Below are 24,821 nucleotides of genomic sequence, written 5' to 3'. Positions count from 1 at the left end.
ATATCATGGATCTTCTCACTTTGCCCAAGGATAAAACTTTACACTGGCAGAATGCTTTTGGCAATGGTCATTGCGTGGACTGAAAACCGTGCAGCATTAAGTCTGCCATTCCTCTGCAGTTCAAAAGTTTTTAGAAGCTGCCATTTTAACAGTAGGAATGTGTTCTGTAGTATATCATGTAATAGACAGAGTTGCTGATCAACTAAAAGGTGCAGGCTCAGCATTATTTGCATAAATTATCCTTAGTAATCATAAACACTGGCATTTATTAAATACATGTATTATTTATACACAGTTACCCATTACGTAACTTGTACCCATTACCGTTTAACTTGCGTTTTCTAGAATGCTGCTACTTACGTTTTTTGTGTTCATTGAATGTAAGCACATTGTAAGCCTGCGGTAAGCTCTAAAATGTCTTTAAAACCATGTAAACGTAAGGGTGATTTCTCTAACGTCCTAAGTGGATGCTGGGGACTCCGTAAGGACCATGGGGAATAGAGGCTCCGCAGGAGACTGGGCACATCTAAAGAAAGCTTTAGGACTATCTGGTGTGCACTGGCTCCTCCCCCTATGACCCTCCTCCAAGCCTCAGTTAGATCTCTGTGCCCGAACGAGAAGGGTGCACACTAGGGGCTCTCCTGAGCTTCTTAGTGAAAGTTTTAGATTAGGTTTTTTATTTTCAGTGAGACCTGCTGGCAACAGGCTCACTGCATCGAGGGACTAAGGGGAGAAGAAGCGAACTCACCTGCGTGCAGAGTGGATTGGGCTTCTTAGGCTACTGGACATTAGCTCCAGAGGGACGATCACAGGCCCAGCTTGGATGGGTCCCAGAGCCGCGCCGCCGGCCCCCTTACAGAGCCAGAAGGCAGAAGAGGTCCGGAAAATCGGCGGCAGAAGACGTCCTGTCTTCAACAAGGTAGCGCACAGCACTGCAGCTGTGCGCCATTGCTCTCAGCACACTTCACACTCCGGTCACTGAGGGTGCAGGGCGCTGGGGGGGGGCGCCCTGAGACGCAATAAAAACACCTTGGATGGCAAAAAATGCATCACATATAGCTCCAGGGCTATATGGATGCATTTAACCCCTGCCAGAATCGATAAAAAGGCAGGAGAAAAGTCCGCAAAAAAGGGGCGGAGCCTATCTCATCAGCACACTGGCGCCATTTTCCCTCACAGCTCTGTTGGAGGGAAGCTCCCTGTCTCTCCCCTGCAGTCACTACACTACAGAAAGGGTTAAAAAAAGAGAGGGGGCACTAATTAGGCGCAGTATTAACTATACAGCAGCTATAAGGGGAAAAACACTTATATCAGGTTATCCCTGTATATATATAGCGCTCTGGTGTGTGCTGGCAAACTCTCCCTCTGTCTCCCCAAAGGGCTAGTGGGGTCCTGTCCTCTATCAGAGCATTCCCTGTGTGTGTGCTGTATGTCGGTACTTTTGTGTCGACATGTATGAGGAGAAAAATTATGTGGAGACGGAGCAGATTGCCTGTAATAGTGATGTCACCCCCTAGGGGGTCGACACCTGAGTGGATGAACTGTTGGAAGGAATTACGTGACAGTGTCAGCTCTGTATAAAAGACAGTGGTTGACATGAGACAGCCGGCTACTCAGCTTGTGCCTGTCCAGACGTCTCATAGGCCGTCAGGGGCTCTAAAGCGCCCGTTACCTCAGATGGCAGATATAGACGCCGACACGGATACTGACTCCAGTGTCGACGGTGAAGAGACGAATGTGACTTCCAGTAGGGCCACACGTTACATGATTGAGGCAATGAAAAATGTTTTACACATTTCTGATAATACGAGTACCACCAAAAAAGGGGTATTATGTTCGGTGAGGAAAAACTACCTGTAGTTTTCCTGAATCTGAGAAATTAAATGAGGTGTGTGATGATGCGTGGGTTTCCCCCGATAACAACGGATAATTTCTAAAATGTTATTGGCATTATATCCTTTCCCGCCAGAGGTTAGGGTGCGTTGGGAAACACCCCCTAGGGGGGATAAAGCGCTCACACGCTTGTAAGGGCTCTACCTTCGCCTGAGATGGCCGCCCTTAAGGATCCTGCTGATAGAAAGCAGGAGGGTATCCTAAAAGGTATTTACACACATACTGGTGTTATACTGCGACCAGCAATCGCCTCAGCCTGGATGTGCAGTGCTGGGTTGGCGTGGTCGGATTCCCTGACTGAAAATATTGATACCCTAGATAGGGACAGTATATTTTTGCCTATAGAGCATTTAAAAGATGCATTTTTATATATGCGTGATGCACAGCGGAATATTTGCCGACTGGCATCAAGTCTAAGCGCGTTGTCCATTTCTACCAGTAGAGGGTTATGGACACGTCAGTGGTCAGGTGATGCGTATTCCAAACGGCATTTGGAAGTATTGCTTTATTAAGGGAGGAGTTATTTGGGGTCGGTCTTTCAGACCTGGTGGCCACGGCAACAGCTGGGAATTCCACGTTTGTACCCCAGGTCGCCTCTCAACATGAGAAGACGCCGTATTATCAGGCGCAGTCTTTTCGTGGACAAGCGGGCAAAAGGTTCCTCATTTCTGCCCCGTGACAGAGGGAGAGGAAAAAGGCTGCAGAAATCAGCCAATTCCCAGGAACAGAAACCCTCTCCCGCCTCTGCCAAGCCCTCAGTATACGCTGGGGCTTTACAGGCAGAATCAGGCACGGTGGGGGGCCCGTCTCAATGAATTTCAGCGCGCAGTGGGCTCACTCGCAAGTAAACCCCTGGATCCTTCAGGTGATATCTCAGGGGTACAAATTAGAATTCGAGACGTCTCCCCCTCGCCGTTTCCTAAAGTCGGCTTTACCGATGTCTCCTTCTGACAGGGAGACAGTTTTGGAAGCCATTCACAAGCTGTATTCCCAGCAGGTGATAATCAAGATACCCCTCCTGCAACAGGGAACGGGGTATTATTCCACACTGTTGTGGTACCGAAGCCGGACGGCTCGGTGAGACCGATTCTAAATCTAAAATCTTTGAACACTTACATACAGAGGTTCAAATTCAAGATTGAGTCACTCAGAGCAGTGATTGCGAACCTGGAAGAAGGGGACTACATGATGTCTCGGGACATCAAGGATGCTTACCTTCATGTCAAAATTTACCCGTCTCACCAAGGGTACCTCAGGTTTATGGTACAGAACTGTCACTATCAGTTCAGACGCTGCCGTATGGATGGTCCACGGCACCCCGGGTCTTTACCAAGGTAATGGCCGAAATAATGATATTCCTTCGAAGGAAGGGAATTTTAGTTATCCCTTACTTGGACAATTCCCTGATAAGGGTAAGATCCAGGGAACAGTTGGAGGTCGGTGTAGCAAGGTAGTGTTGCGGCAGCACGATTGGATTATCAATATTCCAAAATCGCAGCTGGTTCCGACGACTTGTCTTCTGTTCCTAGGGATGATCCTGGACACAGTCCAGAAAAAGGTGTTTCTCCCGGAGGAGAAAGCCAGGGAGTTATCCGAGCTAGTCAGGAACCTCCTAAAACCGAGCCAAGTCTCAGTGCATCAATGCACAAGGGTTCTGGGTAAAATGGTGGCTTCCTACGAAGCAATCCCATTCGGCAGATTCCACGCAAGAACTTTCCAGTGGGACCTGCTGGACAAATGGTCTGGGTCGCATCTTCAGATGCATCAGCGGATAACCCTGTCACCAAGGACAAGGGTGTCCCTCCTGTGGTGGTTGCAGAGTGCTCATCTTCTAGAGGGCCGCAGATTCGGCATTCAGGACTGGGTCCTGGTGACCACGGATGCCAGCCTGCGAGGCTGGGGAGCAGTCACACAGGGAAGGAATATCCAGGGCTTATGGTCAAGCCTGGAGACATCACTTCACATAAATATCCTGAAGCTAAGGGACATTTACAATGCTCTAAGCTTAGCAAGACCTCTGCTTCAAGGTCAGCCGGTGTTGATCCAGTCGGACAACATCACGGCAGTCACCCACGTAAACAGACAGGGTGGCACAAGAAGCAGGAGGGCAATGGCAGAAGCTGCAAGGATTCTTCGCTGGGCGGAAAATCATGTGATAGCACTGTCGGCAGTATTCATTCCGGGAGTGGACAACTGGGAAGCAGACTTCCTCAGCACGACCTCCACCCGGGAGAGTGGGGACTTCACCCAGAAGTCTTCCACATGATTATAAACCGTTGGGAAAAACTCGACAGGTATTGCGCCAGGTCCAGGGACCCTCAGGCAATAGCTGTAGACGCTCTGGTAACACCGGGGGTGTACTAGTCAGGGTATGTGTTCCCTCCTCTGCCTCTCATACCCAAGGTACTGAGATTGATAAGATGGAGAGGAGTAAGCACTATATTCGTGGCTCCGGATTGGCCAAGAAGGACTTGGTAACCGGAACTTCAAGAGATGCTCACGGAGGATCCGTGGCCTCTACCTCTAAGAAGGGACCTGCTCCAGCAAGGACCCTGTCTGTTCCAAGACTTACCGCGGCTGCGTTTGACGGCATGGCGGTTGAACGCCGGATCCTGAAGGAAAAAAGGCATTCCGGATGAAGTCATCCCTATCCTGATCAAAGCCAGGAAGGATGTAACCGCAAAAACATTATCACCGCAATTGGCGAAAATATGTTGCGTGGTGCGAGGCCAGTAAGGCCCGACGGAGGAAATTCAACTGGGTCGATTCCTACATTTCCTGCAAACAGGAGTGTCTATGGGCCTGAAATTGGGGTCCATTAAGGTTCAAATTTCGGCCCTGTCAATTTTCTTCCAAAAAGAACTAGCTTCAGTCCCTGAAGTTCAGACGTTTGTAAAAGGGGTACTGCATATACAGCCTCCTTTTGTGCCTCCAGTGGCACTTTGGGATCTCAGGGTAGTTTTGGGTTCCAAAAGTCACATTGGTTTGAACCACTTAAATCTGTGGAGTTAAAATATCTCACATGGAAAGTGGTCATGCTGTTGGCCCTGGCCTGGGCCAGGCGCGTGTCAGAATTGGCGGCTTTATCCTAAAAAAGCCCTTATCTGATTTTCCATTCGGACAGGGCGGAATTGAGGACTCGTCCTAAGTTTCTCCCTAAGGTGGTTTCAGCGTTTCACCTGAACCAACCTATTTGTGGTGCCTGCGGCTACTAGGGACTTGGAGGACTCCAAGTTGCTAGACGTTGTCAGGGCCCTGAAAATATATGTTTCCAGGACGGCTGGAGTCAGGAAATCTGACTCGCTGTTTATCCTGTATGCACCCAACAAGCTGGGTGCTCCTGCTTCTAAGCAGACTATTGCTCGTTGGATTTGTAGTACAATTCAGCTTGCACATTCTGTGGCAGGCCTGCCACAGTCAAAAATCTGTAAATGCCCACTCCACAAGGAAGGTGGGCCCATCTTGGGCGGCTGCCCGAGGGGTCTCGGCTTTACAACTTTGCCGAGCAGCTACTTGGTCAGGAGCAAATACGTTTGTAAAATTCTACAAAATTGATATCCTGGCTGAGGAGGACCTGGAGTTCTCTCATTTGGTGCTGCAGAGTCATCCGCACTCTCCCGCCCGTTTGGGAGCTTTGGTATAATTCCCATGGTCCTTACGGAGTCCCCAGCATCCACTTAGGACGTTAGAGAAAATAAGAATTTACTTACCGATAATTCTATTTCTCATAGTCCGTAGTGGATGCTGGGTGCCCATCCCAAGTGCGGATTGTCTGCAATACTGGTACATAGTTATTGTTACCAAAAAATCGGGTTATTGCTGTAGTGAGCCATCTTTTCTAGAGGCTCCTCTGTTATCATGCCGTTAACTGGGTTCAGATCACAAGTTGTACGGTGTGATTGGTGTGGCTGGTATGAGTCTTACCCGGGATTCAAAATCCTTCCTTATTGTGTACGCTCGTCCGGGCACAGTGTCCTAACTGAGGCTTGGAGGAGGGTCATAGGGGGAGGAGCCAGTGCACACCAGATAGTCCTAAAGCTTTCTTTAGATGTGCCCAGTCTCCTGCGGAGCCTTTATTCCCCATGGTCCTTACGGAGTCCCCAGCATCCACTACGGACTATGAGAAATAGAATTATCGGTAAGTAAATTCTTATTTTCTCTAACGTCCTAGAGGATGCTGGGGACTCCGTAAGGACCATGGGGATAGACGGGCTCCGCAGGAGACATGGGCACTTTAAGAAAGACTAGTTCTGGGTGTGCACTGGCTCCTCCCTCTATGCCCCTCCTCCAGACCTCAGTTTGATACTGTGCCCAGTGGAGACTGGGTGCTTTTCAGGAGCTCTCCTGAGCTTTCTGACAGAAAGTATTTTGTTAGGTTTTTTATTTTCAGGGAGCACTGCTGGCAACAGACACCCTGCATCGAGGGACTGAGGGGAGAGAAGCAGCCCTACTCTCTGAGATGCAAGGTCCTGCTTCTTAGGCTACTGGACACCATTAGCTCCAGAGGGATTGGTACGCAGGATCTCCCCCCTCGCCGTCCGTCCCAGAGCTGCGCCGCCGTCCCCCTCGCAGAGCCGGAAGATAGAAGCCGGGTGAGTATGAGAAGAAAAGAAGACTTTAGAGGCGGCAGAAGACTTTGTGATCTTCACTGAGGTAACGCACAGTACTGCAGCTGTGCGCCATTGCTCCCATACACCTCACATACTCCGGTCACTGTAAGGGTGCAGGGCGCAGGGGGGGGTCGCGCCCTGGGCAGCAATATAAACCTTGTTTTGTCAAATATATAACATATATACAGCTGGGCACTGTATATATGTATGAGCCCCCGCCAATTTTACAGTTTAAGCGGGACAGAAGCCTGCCGCCGAGGGGGCGGGGCTTCTCCCTCAGCACTCACCAGCACCATTTTTTCTCCACAGCACCGCTGAGAGGAAGCTCCCCGGACTCTCCCCTGCTTATACCACGGTAGACAAGAGGGTTGGAAAGAGAGGGGGGGCACATAATTCGGCGCAAATTACATACAGCAGCGCTACTGGGTAAACATTAAGTTACTGTGTTATTCCTGGGTTATTTAGCGCTGGGGTGTTTGCTGGCATACTCTCTCTCTCTGTCTCTCCAAAGGGCCTTGTGGGGGAACTATCTTCAGAAAGGGCATTCCCTGTGTGTGTGGTGTGTCGGTACGCGTGTGTCGACATGTCTGAGGAAGAAGGCTATGTTAGAGAGGAGCGGGAGCAAATTAATGTGGTGTCTCCGCCGACAGCGCCGACACCTGACTGGATGGATATGTGGAATGTTTTAAATGCTAGTGTAAACTCATTGCACAAAAGATTAGACAAGGCTGAAGCTTTGGGACAGTCAGGGTCTCAACCCATGCCTGATCCTATGTCGCAGGGACCGTCAGGGTCTCATAAGCGCCCACTATCCCAGATTGTTGACACAGATACCGACACGGATTCTGACTCCAGTGTCGATTACGATGATGCAAAGTTACAGCCAAAATTGGCAAAATCCATTCGATATATGATTATGGCAATAAAAGATGTTTTGCACATCACAGAGGAACCCCCTGTCCCTGACAAGACGGTACATATGTACAAGGGAAAGAAGCCTGAGGTAACCTTTCCCCCCTCACACGAGCTGAACGAGTTATGTGAAAAAGCTTGGGAATCTTCAGATAAAAGACTGCAGATTTCCGAAAGGATTCTTATGGCGTATCCTTTCCCGTCAACGGATAGGTTACGATGGGAATCCTCCCCTAGGGTGGACAAAGCATTAACACGCTTATCCAAGAAGGTAGCCCTCCCGTCCCAGGATACGGCTACCCTCAAAGATTCTGCTGACCGCAAACAGGAGATTACCCTGAAGTCCATTTATACACATTCAGGTACCTTACTCAGACCGGCAATTGCGTCGGCCTGGGTGTGTAGTGCTGTAGCGGCATGGACGGATACCTTATCTGAGGGGATGGATACCCTAGATAAGGATACTATTTTATTGACCCTGGGGCATATAAGAGATGCTGTCCTATATATGAGAGATGCTCAAAGAGACATTAGTCTACTGGGTTCTAGAATAAACGCTATGTCGATTTCTGCCAGAAGAGTCCTATGGACACGGCAAGGGACAGGTGATGCTGACTCAAAAAGGCATATGGAGGTTTTACCTTACAGGGGTGAGGAATTGTTTGGGGAAGGTCTCTCGGACCTAGTCTCCACAGCTACAGCTGGAAAATCAATTTTTTTACCTTATGTTCCCTCACAGCATAAGAAAGCTCCGCATTACCAAATGCAGTCCTTTCGGTCACAAAGAAACAAGAGAGTGCGAGGTGCGTCCTTTCTTGCCAGAGGAAAAAAGCTGCACAACACCTAGTTGCCAGAAACAGAAGTCCTCCCCGGCCTCTACAAAATCTACCGCATGACGCTGGGGCTCCACTGGCGGAATCCGGCCCAGTGGGGGCACGTCTTCGGAGTTTCAGCCACATCTGGGTTCACTCCCAGGTGGATCCCTGGGCAATAGAAATTGTTTCTCAGGGTTACAAGCTGGAATTCGAAGAAATGCCTCCTCGACGATTTTTCAAATCGGCCCTACCAACTTCTCCCCAGGAAAGGGAGATAGTGTTATATGCAATACAAAAATTGTATCTTCAACAGGTGGTGGTCAAGGTTCCCCTCCTCCAACAAGGAAAGGGATATTACTCGACCATGTTTGTAGTCCCGAAACCGGACGGTTCGGTCAGACCCATATTAAATTTGAAATCCCTGAACCTATACTTGAAAAGGTTCAAGTTCAAGATGGAATCGCTAAGAGCGGTCATCGCAAGCCTGGAAGGGGGGGATTTTATGGTGTCCCTGGACATAAAGGATGCATACCTTCATGTCCCCATTTATCCACCTCATCAGGCGTACCTCAGATTTGCGGTAAAGGACTGTCATTACCAATTTCAGACGTTGCCGTTTGGTCTCTCCACGGCCCCGAGAATTGTCAACAAGGTAATGGCGGAAATTATGGTGCTCCTGCGCAAGCAAGGTGTCACAATTATCCCGTACTTGGACGATCTCCTCATAAAAGCGAGATCAAGAGAGCAGTTGCTGAACAGCGTATAACTTTCACTGAAAGTATTACAGCAACACGGCTGGATTCTCAATATCCCGAAGTCGCAGTTGGTTCCTACGACTCGTCTATCTTTCTTGGGCATGATTCTGGACACGGACCAGAAGAGGGTTTATCTCCCGATAGAAAAGGCCCAGGAACTCATAACTCTTGTCAGGAACTTATTGAAACCAAAACAGGTGTCAGTGCATCACTGCACTCGAGTCCTGGGAAAGATGGTGGCATAATACGAGGCCATTCCCTTCGGCAGGTTCCATGCAAGGACTTTCCAATGGGACCTAGTGGACAAGTGGTCCGGGTCACATTTACAGATGCATCGGTTGATCACCCTGTCCCCCAGGGCCAGGGTATCACTCCTGTGGTGGCTGCAGAGTGCTCACCTTCTAGAGGGCCACAGATTCGGCATTCAGGGCTGGATCCTGGTGACCACAGACGCAAGCCTCCAAGGTTGGGGAGCAGTCACACAGGGAAGAAGTTTCCAAGGTCTTTGGTCAAGTCAAGAGACTTGTCTTCACATCAACATCCTGGAACTAAAGGCCATATACAACGCCCTACGTCAAGCGGAGACCTTACTTCGCGACCAACCGGTTCTGATCCAGTCAGACAACGTCACCGCAGTGGCTCATGTAAACCGCCAAGGCAGCACAAGAAGCAGAGTGGCGATGGCAGAAGCCACCAGAATTCTTCGCTGGGCGGAGAATCACGTAAGCGCACTGTCAGCAGTGTTCATTCCGGGAGTGGACAACTGGGAAGCAGACTTCCTCAGCAGACACGACCTACATCCGGGAGAGTGGGGACTTCATCAGGAAGTCTTCGCACAGATTGCAAGTCGGTGGGAACTGCCACAGATAGACATGATGGCGTCCCGCCTCAACAAAAAGCTACAGAGGTATTGCGCAAGGTCAAGAGACCCTCAGGCAGTAGCTGTAGACGCCCTAGTGACACCGTGGGTGTTCCGGTCGGTCTATGTATTTCCTCCTCTTCCTCTCATACCCAAGGTGTTGAGGATAATAAGACAAAGAGGAGTGAGAACAATTCTCATTGTTTCAGATTGGCCACGGAGGACCTGGTATCCGGATCTGCAGGAAATGCTCACAGAAGATCCGTGGCCTCTTCCTCTAAGACAGGACCTGTTGCAGCAGGGGCCCTGTCTGTTCCAAGACTTACCACGGCTGCGTTTGACGACATGGCGGTTGAACGCCGGATCCTAGCAGAGAAAGGCATTCCGGTTGAGGTCATCCCTACGCTGATAAAGGCTAGGAAGGATGTAACGTCAAAACATTATCACCGTATATGGCGAAAATATGTTTCTTGGTGTGAGGCCAGGAATGCTCCTATGGAAGAATTCCATCTGGGCCGTTTCCTTCACTTCCTACAAACTGGAGTGAATTTGGGCCTAAAATTAGGCTCTATTAAGGTCCAGATTTCGGCCTTATCCATTTTCTTTCAAAAAGAATTGGCTTCTCTTCCAGAAGTTCAAACTTTTGCGAAAGGAGTGCTGCATATTCAGCCTCCTTTTGTGCCTCCGGTGGCACCTTGGGACCTTAACGTGGTGTTAAGTTTTCTAAAATCACACTGGTTTGAACCACTTAAAACGGTGGAGTTGAAATATCTCACGTGGAAGGTGGTCATGTTGTTAGCCTTGGCTTCGGCTAGGCGAGTTTCGGAATAGGCGGCTTTATCACATAAAAGCCCATATCTGGTATTCCATATGGATAGAGCGGAGTTGGGGACCCGTCCTCAATTCCTACGTAAGGTGGTCTCATCCTTTCATATGAACCAACCTATTGTGGTGCCTGTGGCTACGCGTGACTTGGAGGATTCCGAGTTACTTGATGTGGTCAGGGCTTTGAAAATGTACGTGGCCAGGACGGCTAGAGTCCGGAAAACTGAAGCGCTGTTTGTCCTGTATGCAACCAACAAGATTGGTGCCCCTGCTTCAAAGCAGACTATTGCTCGCTGGATTTGTAACATGATTCAGCAAGCGCATTCTATGGCTGGATTGCCGTTGCCGAAATCGGTCAAGGCCCATTCCACCAGGAAAGTGGGCTCTTCTTGGGCGGCTGCCCGAGGGGTCTCGGCACTACAGCTGTGTCGAGCTGCTACTTGGTCGGGTTCAAACACCTTTGCAAAATTCTATAAGTTTGATACCCTGGCTGAGGAGGACCTCATGTTTGCTTAATCGGTGCTGCAGAGTCATCCGCACTCTCCCGCCCGTTTGGGAGCTTTGGTATAATCCCCATGGTCCTTACGGAGTCCCCAGCATCCTCTAGGACGTTAGAGAAAATAAGATTTTAAACCTACCGGTAAATCTTTTTCTCGTAGTCCGTAGAGGATGCTGGGCGCCCGTCCCAAGTGCGGAGTACTTGTGCAATAATTGTATATAGTTATTGCTTCAATAAGGGTTATGTTATAGTTGCATCGGTCCTGCACTGATGCTATGTTGTTTTTTCATACTGTTAACTGGGTAGTTTATCACAAGTTATACGGTGTGATTGGTGTGGCTGGTATGAATCTTGCCCTGGATTAACAAAATCCTTTCCTCGTACTGTCCGTCTCCTCTGGGCACAGTTTCTCTAACTGAGGTCTGGAGGAGGGGCATAGAGGGAGGAGCCAGTGCACACCCAGAACTAAAGTCTTTCTTAAAGTGCCCATGTCTCCTGCGGAGCCCATCTATCCCCATGGTCCTTACGGAGTCCCCAGCATCCTCTACAGACTACGAGAAAAAGATTTACCGGTAAGTTTAAAATCTTATTTTTATATTAGTACTGTTACTTTTTTCTTTTATTTTTAATGTGGAGCTACTTTTTAGTTTTTTGAGTGATTCAGGCAGAGATATGTCAAGCTTTCCACAGAGTGGAGAAGTAACCAATCACCGTCGACCTATCATTTTATAGAATGTACTTTATAAATGCTTACTAGAGTTGATAGGTTGCTATGGGTTTGTACATTACTCCACTCTCTACCAAACCTGATCAAATTGTGGGGCTCAACACTAGAGAGAAGGGAAACTCAACAGGGAAAAGTTTAATAGAATGTAGTTTAATGACATGGCGTCTAATTCAGCATTTCATGGTTTTCCCAATTTACCATTGTTTATGCACAGTGGTTGTGTTCACTCTAGCCCTCTACACCTGCCACCACCCATGCAGTTCCTCTTTCCTGCCTTGGGTGTAGCTCTCTGGTGCATCTAGCACACTCTGGTCTGTATCTCCACACTGAGATACAGACCAGAGTGTGCTAGAAGCACCAGAGCTATACCACATGCAGGAAAGAGGAACTTCATGGGTGGTGACAGGTGCAGGGTGCTAGAATGAACACTAAAGTGGGATTTTAAAACTGTTTTAGTAAAAGATATAGAAGTGTTTGCTTGGAATGCAATTCAAGTGTGTGTTTATTGGTAAACGTTATATGCATTGTAGTTGTTACAGTATGTATATAATTTATTAAGTCATGTTTGCCCGCCTCTTCAGTTCATCTGTATATCTTCTTGCAGAGCAAAACTGAACTATAATCGCCCCAAATATGATGGTTCCATCTACCGGATTGAAATGGAAGGAATTTCGGTGTCGGTTATGAAAGAAATACTGGACTACATTTTCAGCGGACAGGTAGTGTTCCCAGCATATAGATTTATGTGCACAGGTGTACAGTTTATTGTCATGTGTTATGTTTGGGTGTGGTGTGATTTGTCAACAGTCATATGTTGACATTTATCATGTAGACACTGATGAAATATCAACATGTTAGAATATCAACATTCCGTCCCTGGTGGCCCAGTGGTGACTTTCCTGCTCCTGGGTCCAGCACTGGTTTTGGGTCCTGGTGGTCATGTGGCCATCACTTCGGCTCAGACCTCCAATCCTCCAGCATTCGAGTATTATTCCCATATCCCTAGTCCCTAACCCTAATCCACCCCGCAGCCTAACCCTAATATTGACATTCTGGTAATGTTGAAATTTCACATGTAGACATTGAGACTGTTGACGGTAAATGATTGGAAGGAAGTGCCTAGTTGGTTGTATAATCATTACACATTCTAACACACCCAGGTAGAACTGTCTTTCATAACAGCGGAGGGTTGTACCAGTCTAGTAAACCATAGACGGACTGTATTCTTGCCACCTGGATTACTGAACAGCAGGACTCTTCTAGAAGTTGGGAAGGAACCTGTTAACACTCAGTCTAACCTGTATTTCACTTTTTGCTAGCCGCTCATCAATATAAATGCAAGCTTTGTCATTGCTTGTACTCGCATGTCTAGATGTGTATGCTGTAAGCTAGATGTCAGTACATCTTATTTCACAAGAGTCTTACATTTATAATACTGCTGTAAAGTCTCATCTACATACTATATAGCAGTTATACACATCCATTACTGCAATTTTCCAAATAGTAAAAACTTGTCATTGAGTGTTTATTCTTTCACTTTGATAGGCTTTTAAAATATGTGTAAAATAGAACTTAGCATCCAGCCTCCTGTATGCACCCAGCCAGCCAAAGAGCCTGCCACATACAGTGCTAGATACAATGTCCTAGAGCATCGATTTTCAACCGCTGTGCCGCGGCACACTAGTGTGCCGTGAGCGATATCTAGGTGTGCCGCCACCAGTCAGAGATGCTGCCCGCCAGACAGATCCGTTGCCGCCTGCCAACCAGAGAGCCGCCGCCCGCCGCAATCAATAGCCGGCTCGGGCAGCGCTGTGCTGTGTGCACTTCCGCGTGCGTGACCTATGAGTCATGCACGCGGAAGTGCACACTGCACATCGCTGCCCGAGCCGGCTATTGATTGCGGCGGTCGGCAGCTCTCTGGTTGGCCACGTCTCATTCCTGCCTGCAGTGCCTGCTCGCCCGCTCACTGGCCTCTCCACGTCGCATTCCTGCCTGGAGTGCCCATCCGTCCACTGGCCACTGCAGCTTCTCCATCCATGCTGCCATCACAGCATTACAGCTGCAGGTTTTAAATTTAAAATAAAAAATGTATTTATTTATGTAAGCAATGTTTGGAATCACTGGGCGTGAGGGGGGGGATGTGAACAGCAGGGATTATTATTGGGGGCAGTGAGTGGAATTACTGGGGGGACAGTGTGTGGTAGAATTACTGGGGGAACAGTGTGTGGCATTATTAAGGAATAGATATGTTTCTCTGACGTCCTAGTGGATGCTGGGGACTCCGTCAGGACCATGGGGATTAGCGGCTCCGCAGGAGACAGGGCACAAAAATAAAGCTTTAGGATCAGGTGGTGTGCACTGGCTCCTCCCCCTATGACCCTCCTCCAAGCCTTAGTTAGGTTTTTGTGCCCGTCCGAGCAGGGTGCAATCTAGGTGGCTCTCCTAAAGAGCTGCTTAGAAAAAGTTTTTAGGTTTTTTATTTTACAGTGAGTCCTGCTGGCAACAGGCTCACTGCTACGATGGACTTAGGGGAGAAGAAGTGAACTCACCTGCGTGCAGGATGGATTGGCTTCTTAGGCTACTGGACACCATTAGCTCCAGAGGGATCGAACACAGGCCCAGCCATGGAGTCCGGTCCCGGAGCCGCGCCGCCGACCCCCTTGCAGATGCCGAAAAGTGAAGAGGTCCAGAAACCGGCGGCAGAAGACTTTTCAGTCTTCATGAGGTAGCGCACAGCACTGCAGCTGTGCGCCATTGTTGTCACACACTTCACACCAGCGGTCACTGAGGGTGCAGGGCGCTGTGGGGGGCGCCCTGGGCAGCAATGAAATACCTATACTGGCTAAAAGATACATCACATATAGCCCCTGGGGCTATATGGATGTATTTAACCCCTGCCAGGTCTCAGAAAAACGGGAGAAGAAGCCCGCCGAAAAGGGGGCGGGGCCTATTCTCCTCAGCACACAGCGCCATTTTCCCTCACAGAAATGCTGGTGGGAAGGCTCCCAGGCTCTCCCCTGCACTGCACTACAGAAACAGGGTTAAAACAGAGAGGGGGGGCACTTATTTGGCGATATGATTATATATATTAAGATGCTATAAGGGAAAAACACTTATATAAAGGTTGTCCCTGTATAATTATAGCGTTTTGGTGTGTGCTGGCAAACTCTCCCTCTGTCTCTCCAAAGGGCTAGTGGGGTCCTGTCCTCTATCAGAGCATTCCCTGTGTGTGTGCTGTGTGTCGGTACGTGTGTGTCGACATGTATGAGGACGATGTTGGTGAGGAGGCGGAGCAATTGCCTGTAATGGTGATGTCACTCTCTAGGGAGTCGACACCGGAATGGATGGCTTATTTAAGGAATTACGTGATAATGTCAACACGCTGCAAGGTCGGTTGACGACATGAGACGGCCGGCAAACCAATTAGTACCTGTCCAGGCGTCTCAAACACCGTCAGGGGCGTTAAAACGTCTTTTTACCTCAGTCGGTCGACACAGACACGGACACTGACTCCAGTGTCGACGGTGAAGAAACAAACGTATTTTTCTTTTAGGGCCACACGTTACTTGTTAAGGGCAATGAAGGAGGTGGTACATATTTCTGATACTACAAGTACCACAAAAAAGGGTATTTTGTGGAGTGTGAAAAAACTACCTGTAGTTTTTCCTGAATCAGATAAATTAAATGAAGTGTGTGATGATGCGTGGGTTTCCCCCGATAGAAAATTATTGGCGGTATACCCTTTCCCGCCAGAAGTTAGGGCGCGTTGGGAAACACCCCTTAGGGTGGATAAGGCGCTCACACGCTTATCAAAACAAGTGGCGGTACCGTCTCCAGATAGGGCCGCCCTCAAGGAGCCAGCTGATAGGAGGCTGGAAAATATCCTAAAAAGTATATACACACATACTGGTGTTATACTGCGACCAGCGATCGCCTCAGCCTGGATGTGCAGCGCTGGGGTGGCTTGGTCGGATTCCCTGACTGAAAATATTGATACCCTTGACAGGGACAGTATTTTACTGACTATAGAGCATTTAAAGGATGCATTTCTATATATGCGAGATGCACAGAGGGATATTTGCACTCTGGCATCAAGAGTAAGTGCGATGTCCATATCTGCCAGAAGTTGTTTATGGACACGACAGTGGTCAGGTGATGCAGATTCCAAACGGCACATGGAAGTATTGCCGTATAAAGGAGAAAAAGACAACGTCTTTTCAGCCTCAGTCCTTTCGTCCCCATAAGGGCAAGCGGTCAAAAGGCCAGTCATATCTGCCATGGGATAGAGGAAAGGGAAGAAGACTGCAGCAGGCAGCCCATTCCCAGGAACAGAAGCCTCCACCGCTTCTGCCAAGTCCTCAGCATGACGCTGGGGCCGTACAAGCGGACTCAGGTGCGGTGGGGGGTCGTCTCAAGAGTTTCAGCACGCAGTGGGCTCACTCGCAAGTGGACCCCTGGATCCTACAAGTAGTATCCCAGGGGTACAGATTGGAAGTTCGAGACGTCTCCCCCTCGCAGGTTCCTGAAGTCTGCTTTACCAACGTCTCCCTCCGACAGGGAGGCAGTAGTGGAAACAATTCACAAGCTGTATTCCCAGCAGGTGATAATCAAAATACCCCTCCTACAACAAGGAAAGGGGTATTATTCCACACTATATTGTGGTACTGAAGCCAGACGGCTCGGTGAGACCTATTCTAAATCTGAAATATTTGAACACTTACATAAAAAGGTTCAAATCAAGATGGAGTCACTCAGAGCAGTGATAGTGAACCAGGAAAAAGGGGACTATATGGTGTCCCGGGACAGATGCTTACCTCCATGTTTCAATTTGCCCTTCTCACCAAGGGTACCTCAGGTTCGTGGTACAGAACTGTCACTATCAGTTTCAGACGCTGCCGGTTGGATTGTCCACGGCACCCCGGGTCCTTACCAAGGTAATGGCCGAAATGATGATTCTTCTTCAAAGAAAATGGACGATCTCCTGATAAGGGCAAGGTCCAGAGAACAGTTGGAGGTCGGAGTAGCACTATCTCAAGTAGTTCTACGACAGCACGGGTGGATTCTAAATATTCCAAAACAGCAGCTGTTTCCGACGACACGTCTGCTGTTCCTAGGGATGATTCTGGACACAGTCCAGAAAAAGGTGTTTCTCCCGGAGAAGAAAGCCAGGGAGTTATCCGAGCTAGTCAGGAACCTCCTAAAACCAGGAAAAGTGTCAGTGCATCATTGCACAAGGGTCCTGGGAAAAATGGTGGCTTCTTACGAAGCGATTCCATTCGTCAGATTTCACGCAAGAACTTTTCAGTGGAATCTGCTGGACAAATGGTCCGGATCGCATCTGCAGATGCATCAGCGGATAACCTTATCGCCACGGACAAGGGTGTCTCTTCTGTGGTGGTTGCAGAGTGCTCATCTGTTAGAGGGCCGCAGATTCGGCATACAGGACTGGGTCCTGGTGACCACGGATGCCAGTCTGAGAGGCTGGGGAGCGGTCACACAGGGAAGAAGCTTCCAGGGAGTATGGTCAAGCCTGGAGATGTCTCTTCACATAAATATACTGGAGCTAAGAGCGATTTACAATGCTCTAAGCTTGGCAAAACCCCTGCTTCAGGGTCAGCCGGTGTTGATCCAGTCGGACAACATCACGGCAGTCGCCCACGTAAACAGACAGGGCGGCACAAGAAGCAGGAGAGCAATGGCAGAAGCTGCAAGGATTCTTCGCTGGGCGGAAGATCATGTGATAGCACTGTCAGCAGTGTTCATTCCGGGAGTGGACAACTGGGAAGCAGACTTCCTCAGCAGACACGATCTACACCCGGGAGAGTGGGGACTTCATCCAGAAGTCTTCCACATGATTGTGAACCGTTGGGAAAAACCAAAGGTGGATATGATGGTGTCTCGCCTCAACAACTCATGGCTCCGGATTGGCCAAGAAGAACTTGGTACCCGGAACTTCAGGAGATGCTAACGGAAGATCCGTGGCCTCTACCTCGAAGACGGGACCTGCTTCAGCAGGGACCGTGTCTATTCCAAGACTTACCGCGGCTGCGTTTGACGGCATGGCGGTTGAACGCCGAATTCTAAGGGAAAAAGGCATTCCGGAAGAGGTCATTCCTACACTGGTAAAAGCCAGGAAGGAGGTGACTGCACAACATTATCACCGCATTTGGAGAAAATATGTTGCGTGGTGTGAGGCCAGGAAGGCCCCCACGGAGGAATTTCAATTGGGTCGATTCCTACATTTCCTGCAAACAGGATTGTCTATGGGCCTCAAATTGGGGTCCATTAAGGTTCAAATTTCGGCCCTGTCGATTTTCTTCCAGAAAGAATTGGCTCCAGTTCCTGAAGTCCAGACTTTTGTAAAAGGAGTACTACATATACAGCCCCGGTTGTGCCCCCAGTGGCTCCGTGGGACCTTAATGTAGTTTTGGATTTTCTCAAATCCCATTGGTTTGAGCCACTCAAATCGGTGGATTTGAAATATCTTACATGGAAAGTAACCATGCTACTGGCCCTGGCTTCAGCCAGGAGAGTGTCAGAATTGGCGGCTTTATCGTATAAAAGCCCATATCTGATTTTCCATTCGGACAGGGCAGAACTGCGGAAGCGTCCTCAGTTTCTGCCTAAGGTGGTGTCAGCGTTTCACCTGAACCAGCCTATTGTGGTGCCTGCGGCTACTAGCGATTTGGAGGATTCCAAGTTGCTGGACGTTGTCAGGGCATTGAAAATATATATTTCAAGGACGGCTGGAGTCAGAAAATCTGACTCGCTGTTTATACTGTATGCACCCAACAAGCTGGGTGTTCCTGCTTCTAAGCAGACGATTGCTCGTTGGATTTGTAGCACAATTCAACTTGCACATTCTGTGGCAGGCCTGCCACAGCCTAAATCTGTCAAGGCCCATTCCACAAGGAAGGTGGGCTCATCCTGGGCGGCTGCCCGAGGGGTCTCGGCATTACAACTCTGCCGAGCAGCTACGTGGTCGGGGGAGAACACGTTTGTAAAATTCTACAAATTTGATACCCTGGCTAAAGAGGACCTGGAGTTCTCTCATTCGGTGCTGCAGAGTCATCCGCACTCTCCCGCCCGTTTGGGAGCTTTGGTATAATCCCCATGGTCCTGACGGAGTCCCCAGCATCCACTAGGACGTCAGAGAAAATAAGATTTTACTTACCGATAAATCTATTTCTCGTAGTCCGTAGTGGATGCTGGGCGCCCATCCCAAGTGCGGATTGTCTGCAATACTTGTACATAGTTATTGTTACAAAAAAATCGGGTTGTTATTGTTGTGAGCCGTCTGTTCAGAGGCTCCTACGTTTGTCATACTGTTAACTGGGTTCAGATCACAAGTTGTACGGTGTGATTGGTGTGGCTGGTATGAGTCTTACCCGGGATTCAAAATCCTTCCTTATTGTGTACGCTCGTCCGGGCACAGTATCCTAACTGAGGCTTGGAGGAGGGTCATAGGGGGAGGAGCCAGTGCACACCACCTGATCCTAAAGCTTTATTTTTGTGCCCTGTCTCCTGCGGAGCCGCTAATCCCCATGGTCCTGACAGAGTCCCCAGCATCCACTACGGACTACGAGAAATAGATTTATCGGTAAGTAAAATCTTATTTTTACTGACAAACGGGATGTTGGCTGTCAGTATACCGACAGCGGCATCCCGTCTGTTTAATTACTGTGGGGGCCAATGTGTTTTTTTTCCCGTGGCGCACTGATGGTGTGCCTTGGCAATTTAAAAATCTTATGAGTGTGCCGCAAGTTGAAAAAGGTTGAAAATCACTGTCCTAGAGGATACGGGGAATCCATTTAGTACCATGGGGTATAGACGAGTCCACTTGGAACCTTGGGCACTTTAAGAATTTGATAGTGTGCGCTGGTTCCTCCCTCTTCCCTCTATGCCCCTCCTACTGGACTCAGTTTCGAAAATGTGCCCGGAGGAGCCGGTCACGTCGCATGGAAGCTCCTGAAGAGTTTTCTGCGTTTATTTCTCTGACGTCCTAGTGGATGCTGGGACTCCGTAAGGACCATGGGGAATAGCGGCTCCGCAGGAGACAGGGCACAAGAATAAAAGCTTTAGGATCAGGTGGTGTGCACTGGCTCCTCCCCCTATGACCCTCCTCCAAGCCTCAGTTAGATTTTTGTGCCCGAACGAGAAGGGTGCAGGCTAGGTGGCTCTCCTGAGATGCTTAGAATAAAAGTGTATTTTAGGTTTTTTTATTTTCAGTGAGTCCTGCTGGCAACAGGCTCACTGCATCGTGGGACTAAGGGGAGAAGAAACGGACTCACCTGCGTGCAGAGTGGATTGGGTTTCTTAGGCTACTGGACATTAGCTCCAGAGGGACGATCACAGGTTCAGCCTGGATGGGTCCCGGAGCCGCGCCGCCGCCCCCCTTACAGAGCCAGAAGAGCGAAGAGGTCCGGTGAAATCGGCGGCAGAAGACGATCCTGTCTTCAGACTAAGGTAGCGCACAGCACCGCAGCTGTGCGCCATTGCTCTCAGCACACTTCACACTCCGGTCACTGAGGGTGCAGGGCGCTGGGGGGGGAGCGCCCTGAGACGCAATATAACAGATAATACCTTAGGTTGGCAAAAGAATACATCACATATAGCTCTTGGGCTATATGGATGTATTTTAACCCCTGCCATTTTTACAGAAAAGAGCGGGAGATAAGGACGTCGTGAAGGGGCGGAGCCTATCTCCTCAGCACACAAGCGCCATTTTCCCTCACAGCTCCGCTGGAAGGACGGCTCCCTGACTCTCCCCTGCAGACTTGCTACAGAATCAGGGTAAAAAAGAGAAGGGGGGGCACTATTGGCAGCTAAAAATTATATAAACAGCAGCTATAAGGGAATAACACTTATATAAGGTTATTCCTGTATATATATATATAGCGCTTGGTGTGTGCTGGCAGACTCTCCCTCTGTCTCTCCAAAGGGCTTGTGGGGTCCTGTCCTCTATCAGAGCATTCCCGGTGTGTGTGCTGTGTGTCGGTACGTGTGTGTGTCGACATGTATGAGGAGGAAAATGATGTGGAGGCGGAGCAATTGCCTGGGTTAGTGATGTCACCCCCTAGGGAGTCGACACCTGACTGGATGATCGTAGTTAAAGAATTAAGTGATAATGTCAGCACTTTGCAAAGAACGGTTGATGACATGAGACAGCCGGCAAATCAATTAGTGCCTGTCCAGGCGTCTCAGACACCGTCAGGGGCCCTAAAACGCCCGTTACCTCAGTGGGTCGACACAGACCCAGACACAGATACTGAGTCTAGTGTCGACGGTGAGGAGACAAACGTAATGTCCAGTAGGGCCACACGTTACATGATCACGGCAATGAAGGAGGCATTGAACATTTCTGACACTACAAGTACCACAAAGAAGGGTATTATGTGGGGTGTGAAAAAACTACCAATAGTTTTCCCTGAGTCAGATGAGTTAAATGAGGTGTGTGATAAAGCGTGGGTTTACCCCGACAAAAAACTGCTAATTTCTAAAAAATGATTGGCACTATATCCTTTCCCGTCAGAGGTTAGGACGCGTTGGGATACACCCCCTAGGGTAGATAAGGCGCTCACACGTTTATCTAAACAAGTAGCGTTACCGTCTCCTGATACGGCCACCCTCAAAGAACCAGCAGATAGAAGGCTGGAAAATATTCTTAAAAGTATATACACACATACTGGTATTATACTGCGACCAGCAATCGCTTCAGCCTGGATGTGCAGTGCTGGAGTCGCGTGGTCGGATTCCCTGACTGAAAATATTGATACCCTGGATAGGGACAATATACTGTTAACTATAGAGCATTTGAAGGATGCATTACTATATATGCGTGATGCACAGAGGGATATTTGCACCCTGGCATCAAGAGTAAGTGCTATGTCCATTTCTGCCAGAAGAGCGTTATGGACGCGACAGTGGTCAGGCGATGCGGATTCCAAACGACATATGGAAGTATTGCCGTATAAAGGGGAGGAGTTATTTGGGGCTGGTCTATCGGACCTGGTGGCCACGGCAACGGCTGGAAAATCCACCTTTTTACCCCAGGTCACTTCACATCAGCAGAAAAAGACACCGTCTTTTCAAACTCAGTCCTTTCGTTCCCATAAGTACAAGCGAGCTAAAGGCCATTCCTTCCTGCCCCGGGGCAGAGGAAGGGGAAAAAGACTGCACCATGCAGCCGCTTCCCAGGAGCAGAAGCCCTCCCCTGCTTCTGCCAAGTCTTCAGCATGACGCTGGGGCTTTACAAGCAGACTCAGACATGGTGGGGGCCCGTCTCAAGAATTTCAACGCGCAGTGGGCTCACTCGCAAGTGGACCCCTGGATTCTACAGGTAGTATCGCAGGGGTACAAACTGGAATTCGAGGCGTTTCCCCCTCGCCGGTTCCTGAAGTCTGCTCTACCAAAGTCTCCCTCCGACAGGGAGGCAGTTTTGGAAGCCATTCACAAGCTGTATTCCCAGCAGGTGATAATCAAGGTACCCCTCCTACAACAGGGAAAGGGGTATTATTCCACGCTGTTTGTGGTACCGAAGCCGGACGGCTCGGTGAGACCAATTTTAAATCTGAAATCCTTGAACACTAACATAAAGAGGTTCAAATTCAAGATGGAATCACTCAGAGCGGTGATAGCAAACCTGGAAGAAGGGGACTATATGGTGTCTCTGGACATCAAGGATGCTTATCTCCACGTCCCAATCTACCCGTCTCACCAAGGGTACCTCAGGTTTGTAGTACAAGACTGTCATTATCAGTTTCAGACGCTGCCGTTTGGGTTGTCCACGGCACCTCGGGTCTTTACCAAGGTAATGGCCGAAATGATGATTCTTCTTCGAAGAAAAGGTATCTTAATTATCCCTTACTTGGACGATCTCCTGATAAGGGCAAGGTCCAGGGAACAGTTAGAAGTCGGAGTAGCACTATCTCAGGTAGTGTTACGTCAGCACGGGTGGATCCTAAATATTCCAAAATCGCAGCTGATTCCAACGACACGTCTACTGTTCCTAGGAATGATTCTGGACACAGTCCAGAAAAAGGTGTTTCTCCCGGAGGAGAAGGCCAGGGAGTTATCCGAGCTAGTCAGGAACCTCCTAAAACCAGGCCAGGTGTCAGTGCATCAGTGCACGAGGGTCCTGGGAAAAATGGTGGCTTCTTACGAAGCGATTCCATTCGGAAGATTCCATGCAAGAACTTTTCAGTGGGATCTACTGGACAAATGGTCCGGATCGCATCTTCAGATGCATCAGCGGATAACCCTGTCGCCAAGGACAAGGGTGTCTCTTCTGTGGTGGCTGCAGAGTGCTCATCTACTAGAGGGCCGCAGATTTGGCATTCAGGATTGGATCCTGGTGACCACGGATGCAAGCCTGAGAGGCTGGGGAGCAGTCACACAGGGAAGAAATTTCCAGGGCTTGTGGTCAAGCATGGAAGCATCTCTTCATATAAACATTCTGGAACTAAGGGCCATTTACAATGCCCTAAGTCAAGCGAAACCCCTGCTTCAGGGTCAGGCGGTATTGATCCAATCGGACAACATCACGTCAGTCGCCCACGTAAACAGACAGGGCGGCACGAGAAGCAGGAGGGCAATGGCAGAAGCTGCAAGGATTCTTCGCTGGGCGGAAAATCATGTAATAGCACTGTCAGCAGTGTTCATTCCGGGAGTGGACAACTGGGAAGCAGACTTCCTCAGCAGACACGACCTCCACCCGGGAGAGTGGGGACTTCACCCAGAAGTCTTCCACCTGATAGTAAACCGTTGGGAAGAACCAAAGGTGGACAGGATGGCGTCCCGTCTAAACAAAAAACTAGACAGATATTGCGCCAGGTCAAGGGACCCTCAGGCAATAGCGGTGGACGCCCTGGTAACGCCGTGGGTGTACCAGTCAGTGTATGTGTTCCCTCCTCTGCCTCTCATACCAAAGGTACTGAGAATCATAAGAAGGAGAGGAGTAAGAACTATACTCGTGGTTCCGGATTGGCTAAGAAGGACTTGGTACCCGGAACTTCAAGAGATGCTCACGGACGAACCGTGGCCTCTACCTCTGAGAAAGGACCTGCTCCAGCAGGGGCCTTGTCTGTTCCAAGACTTACCGAGGCTGCGTTTGACGGCATGGCGGTTGAACGCCGGATCCTGAGGGAAAAAGGCATTCCAGATGAAGTCATCCCTACCCTGGTCAAGGCCAGGAAGGACGTAACCGCAAAACATTATCACCGCATTTGGCGAAAATATGTTGCGTGGTGTGAGGCCAAGAAGGCCCCTACAGAGGAATTTCAACTGGGTCGTTTCCTCCATTTCCTGCAAACAGGACTATCTATGGGCCTAAAATTAGGGTCCATTAAGGTTCAAATTTCGGCCCTGTCGATTTTCTTCCAGAAAGAACTGGCTTCAATGCCTGAAGTTCAGACATTTGTAAAAGGGGTACTGCATATACAGCCTCCTTTTGTGCCTCCAGTGGCACCTTGGGATCTCAATGTTGTGTTGAGTTTTCTAAAGTCACATTGGTTTGAACCACTCACCACTGTGGACTTCAAATATCTCACATGGAAGGTGACGATGCTGTTAGCCCTGGCTTCAGCCAGGCGTGTGTCAGAATTGGCGGCTTTATCATATAAAAGTCCTTACTTAATTTTTCATTCTGACAGGGCAGAATTGAGGACTCGTCCTCAATTTCTACCTAAGGTGGTTTCTGCATTTCACATGAACCAACCTATTGTGGTACCTGCGGCTACTAGGGACTTGGAGGACTCCAAGTTGCTTGACGTTGTCAGTGCCCTGAAAATATGTTTCCAGGACGGCTGGAGTCAGAAAATCTGACTCGCTGTTTATCCTGTATGCACCCAACAAGCTGGGTGCTCCTGCTTCTAAGCAGACGATTGCTCGTTGGATTTGTAGTACAATTCAGCTTGCACATTCTGTGG

The 24,821-nt window shown here is 49.1% G+C and overlaps 1 protein-coding gene across 3 annotated transcripts in view; it reads left to right on the top strand.

The window, feature by feature from the left end:
* Positions 1–24,821, top strand: part of GAN (gigaxonin) — a 291,113-nt gene that overhangs the window by 39,520 nt on the left and 226,772 nt on the right. For all 3 annotated transcript variants that reach the window (XM_063945565.1, XM_063945566.1, XM_063945567.1), the window contains exon 2: positions 12,500–12,614. In XM_063945565.1, coding sequence (XP_063801635.1) covers positions 12,500–12,614 — 115 coding nt within the window. The remainder of the gene's footprint in view (positions 1–12,499; positions 12,615–24,821) is intronic.

Source organism: Pseudophryne corroboree, chromosome 11 (genome assembly GCF_028390025.1).
Source record: "Pseudophryne corroboree isolate aPseCor3 chromosome 11, aPseCor3.hap2, whole genome shotgun sequence".
Lineage (NCBI taxonomy): Eukaryota > Metazoa > Chordata > Amphibia > Anura > Myobatrachidae > Pseudophryne > Pseudophryne corroboree.
Note: the sequence above shows the minus strand (reverse complement) of the source record. Positions and strands in the feature narration are given on the sequence as shown.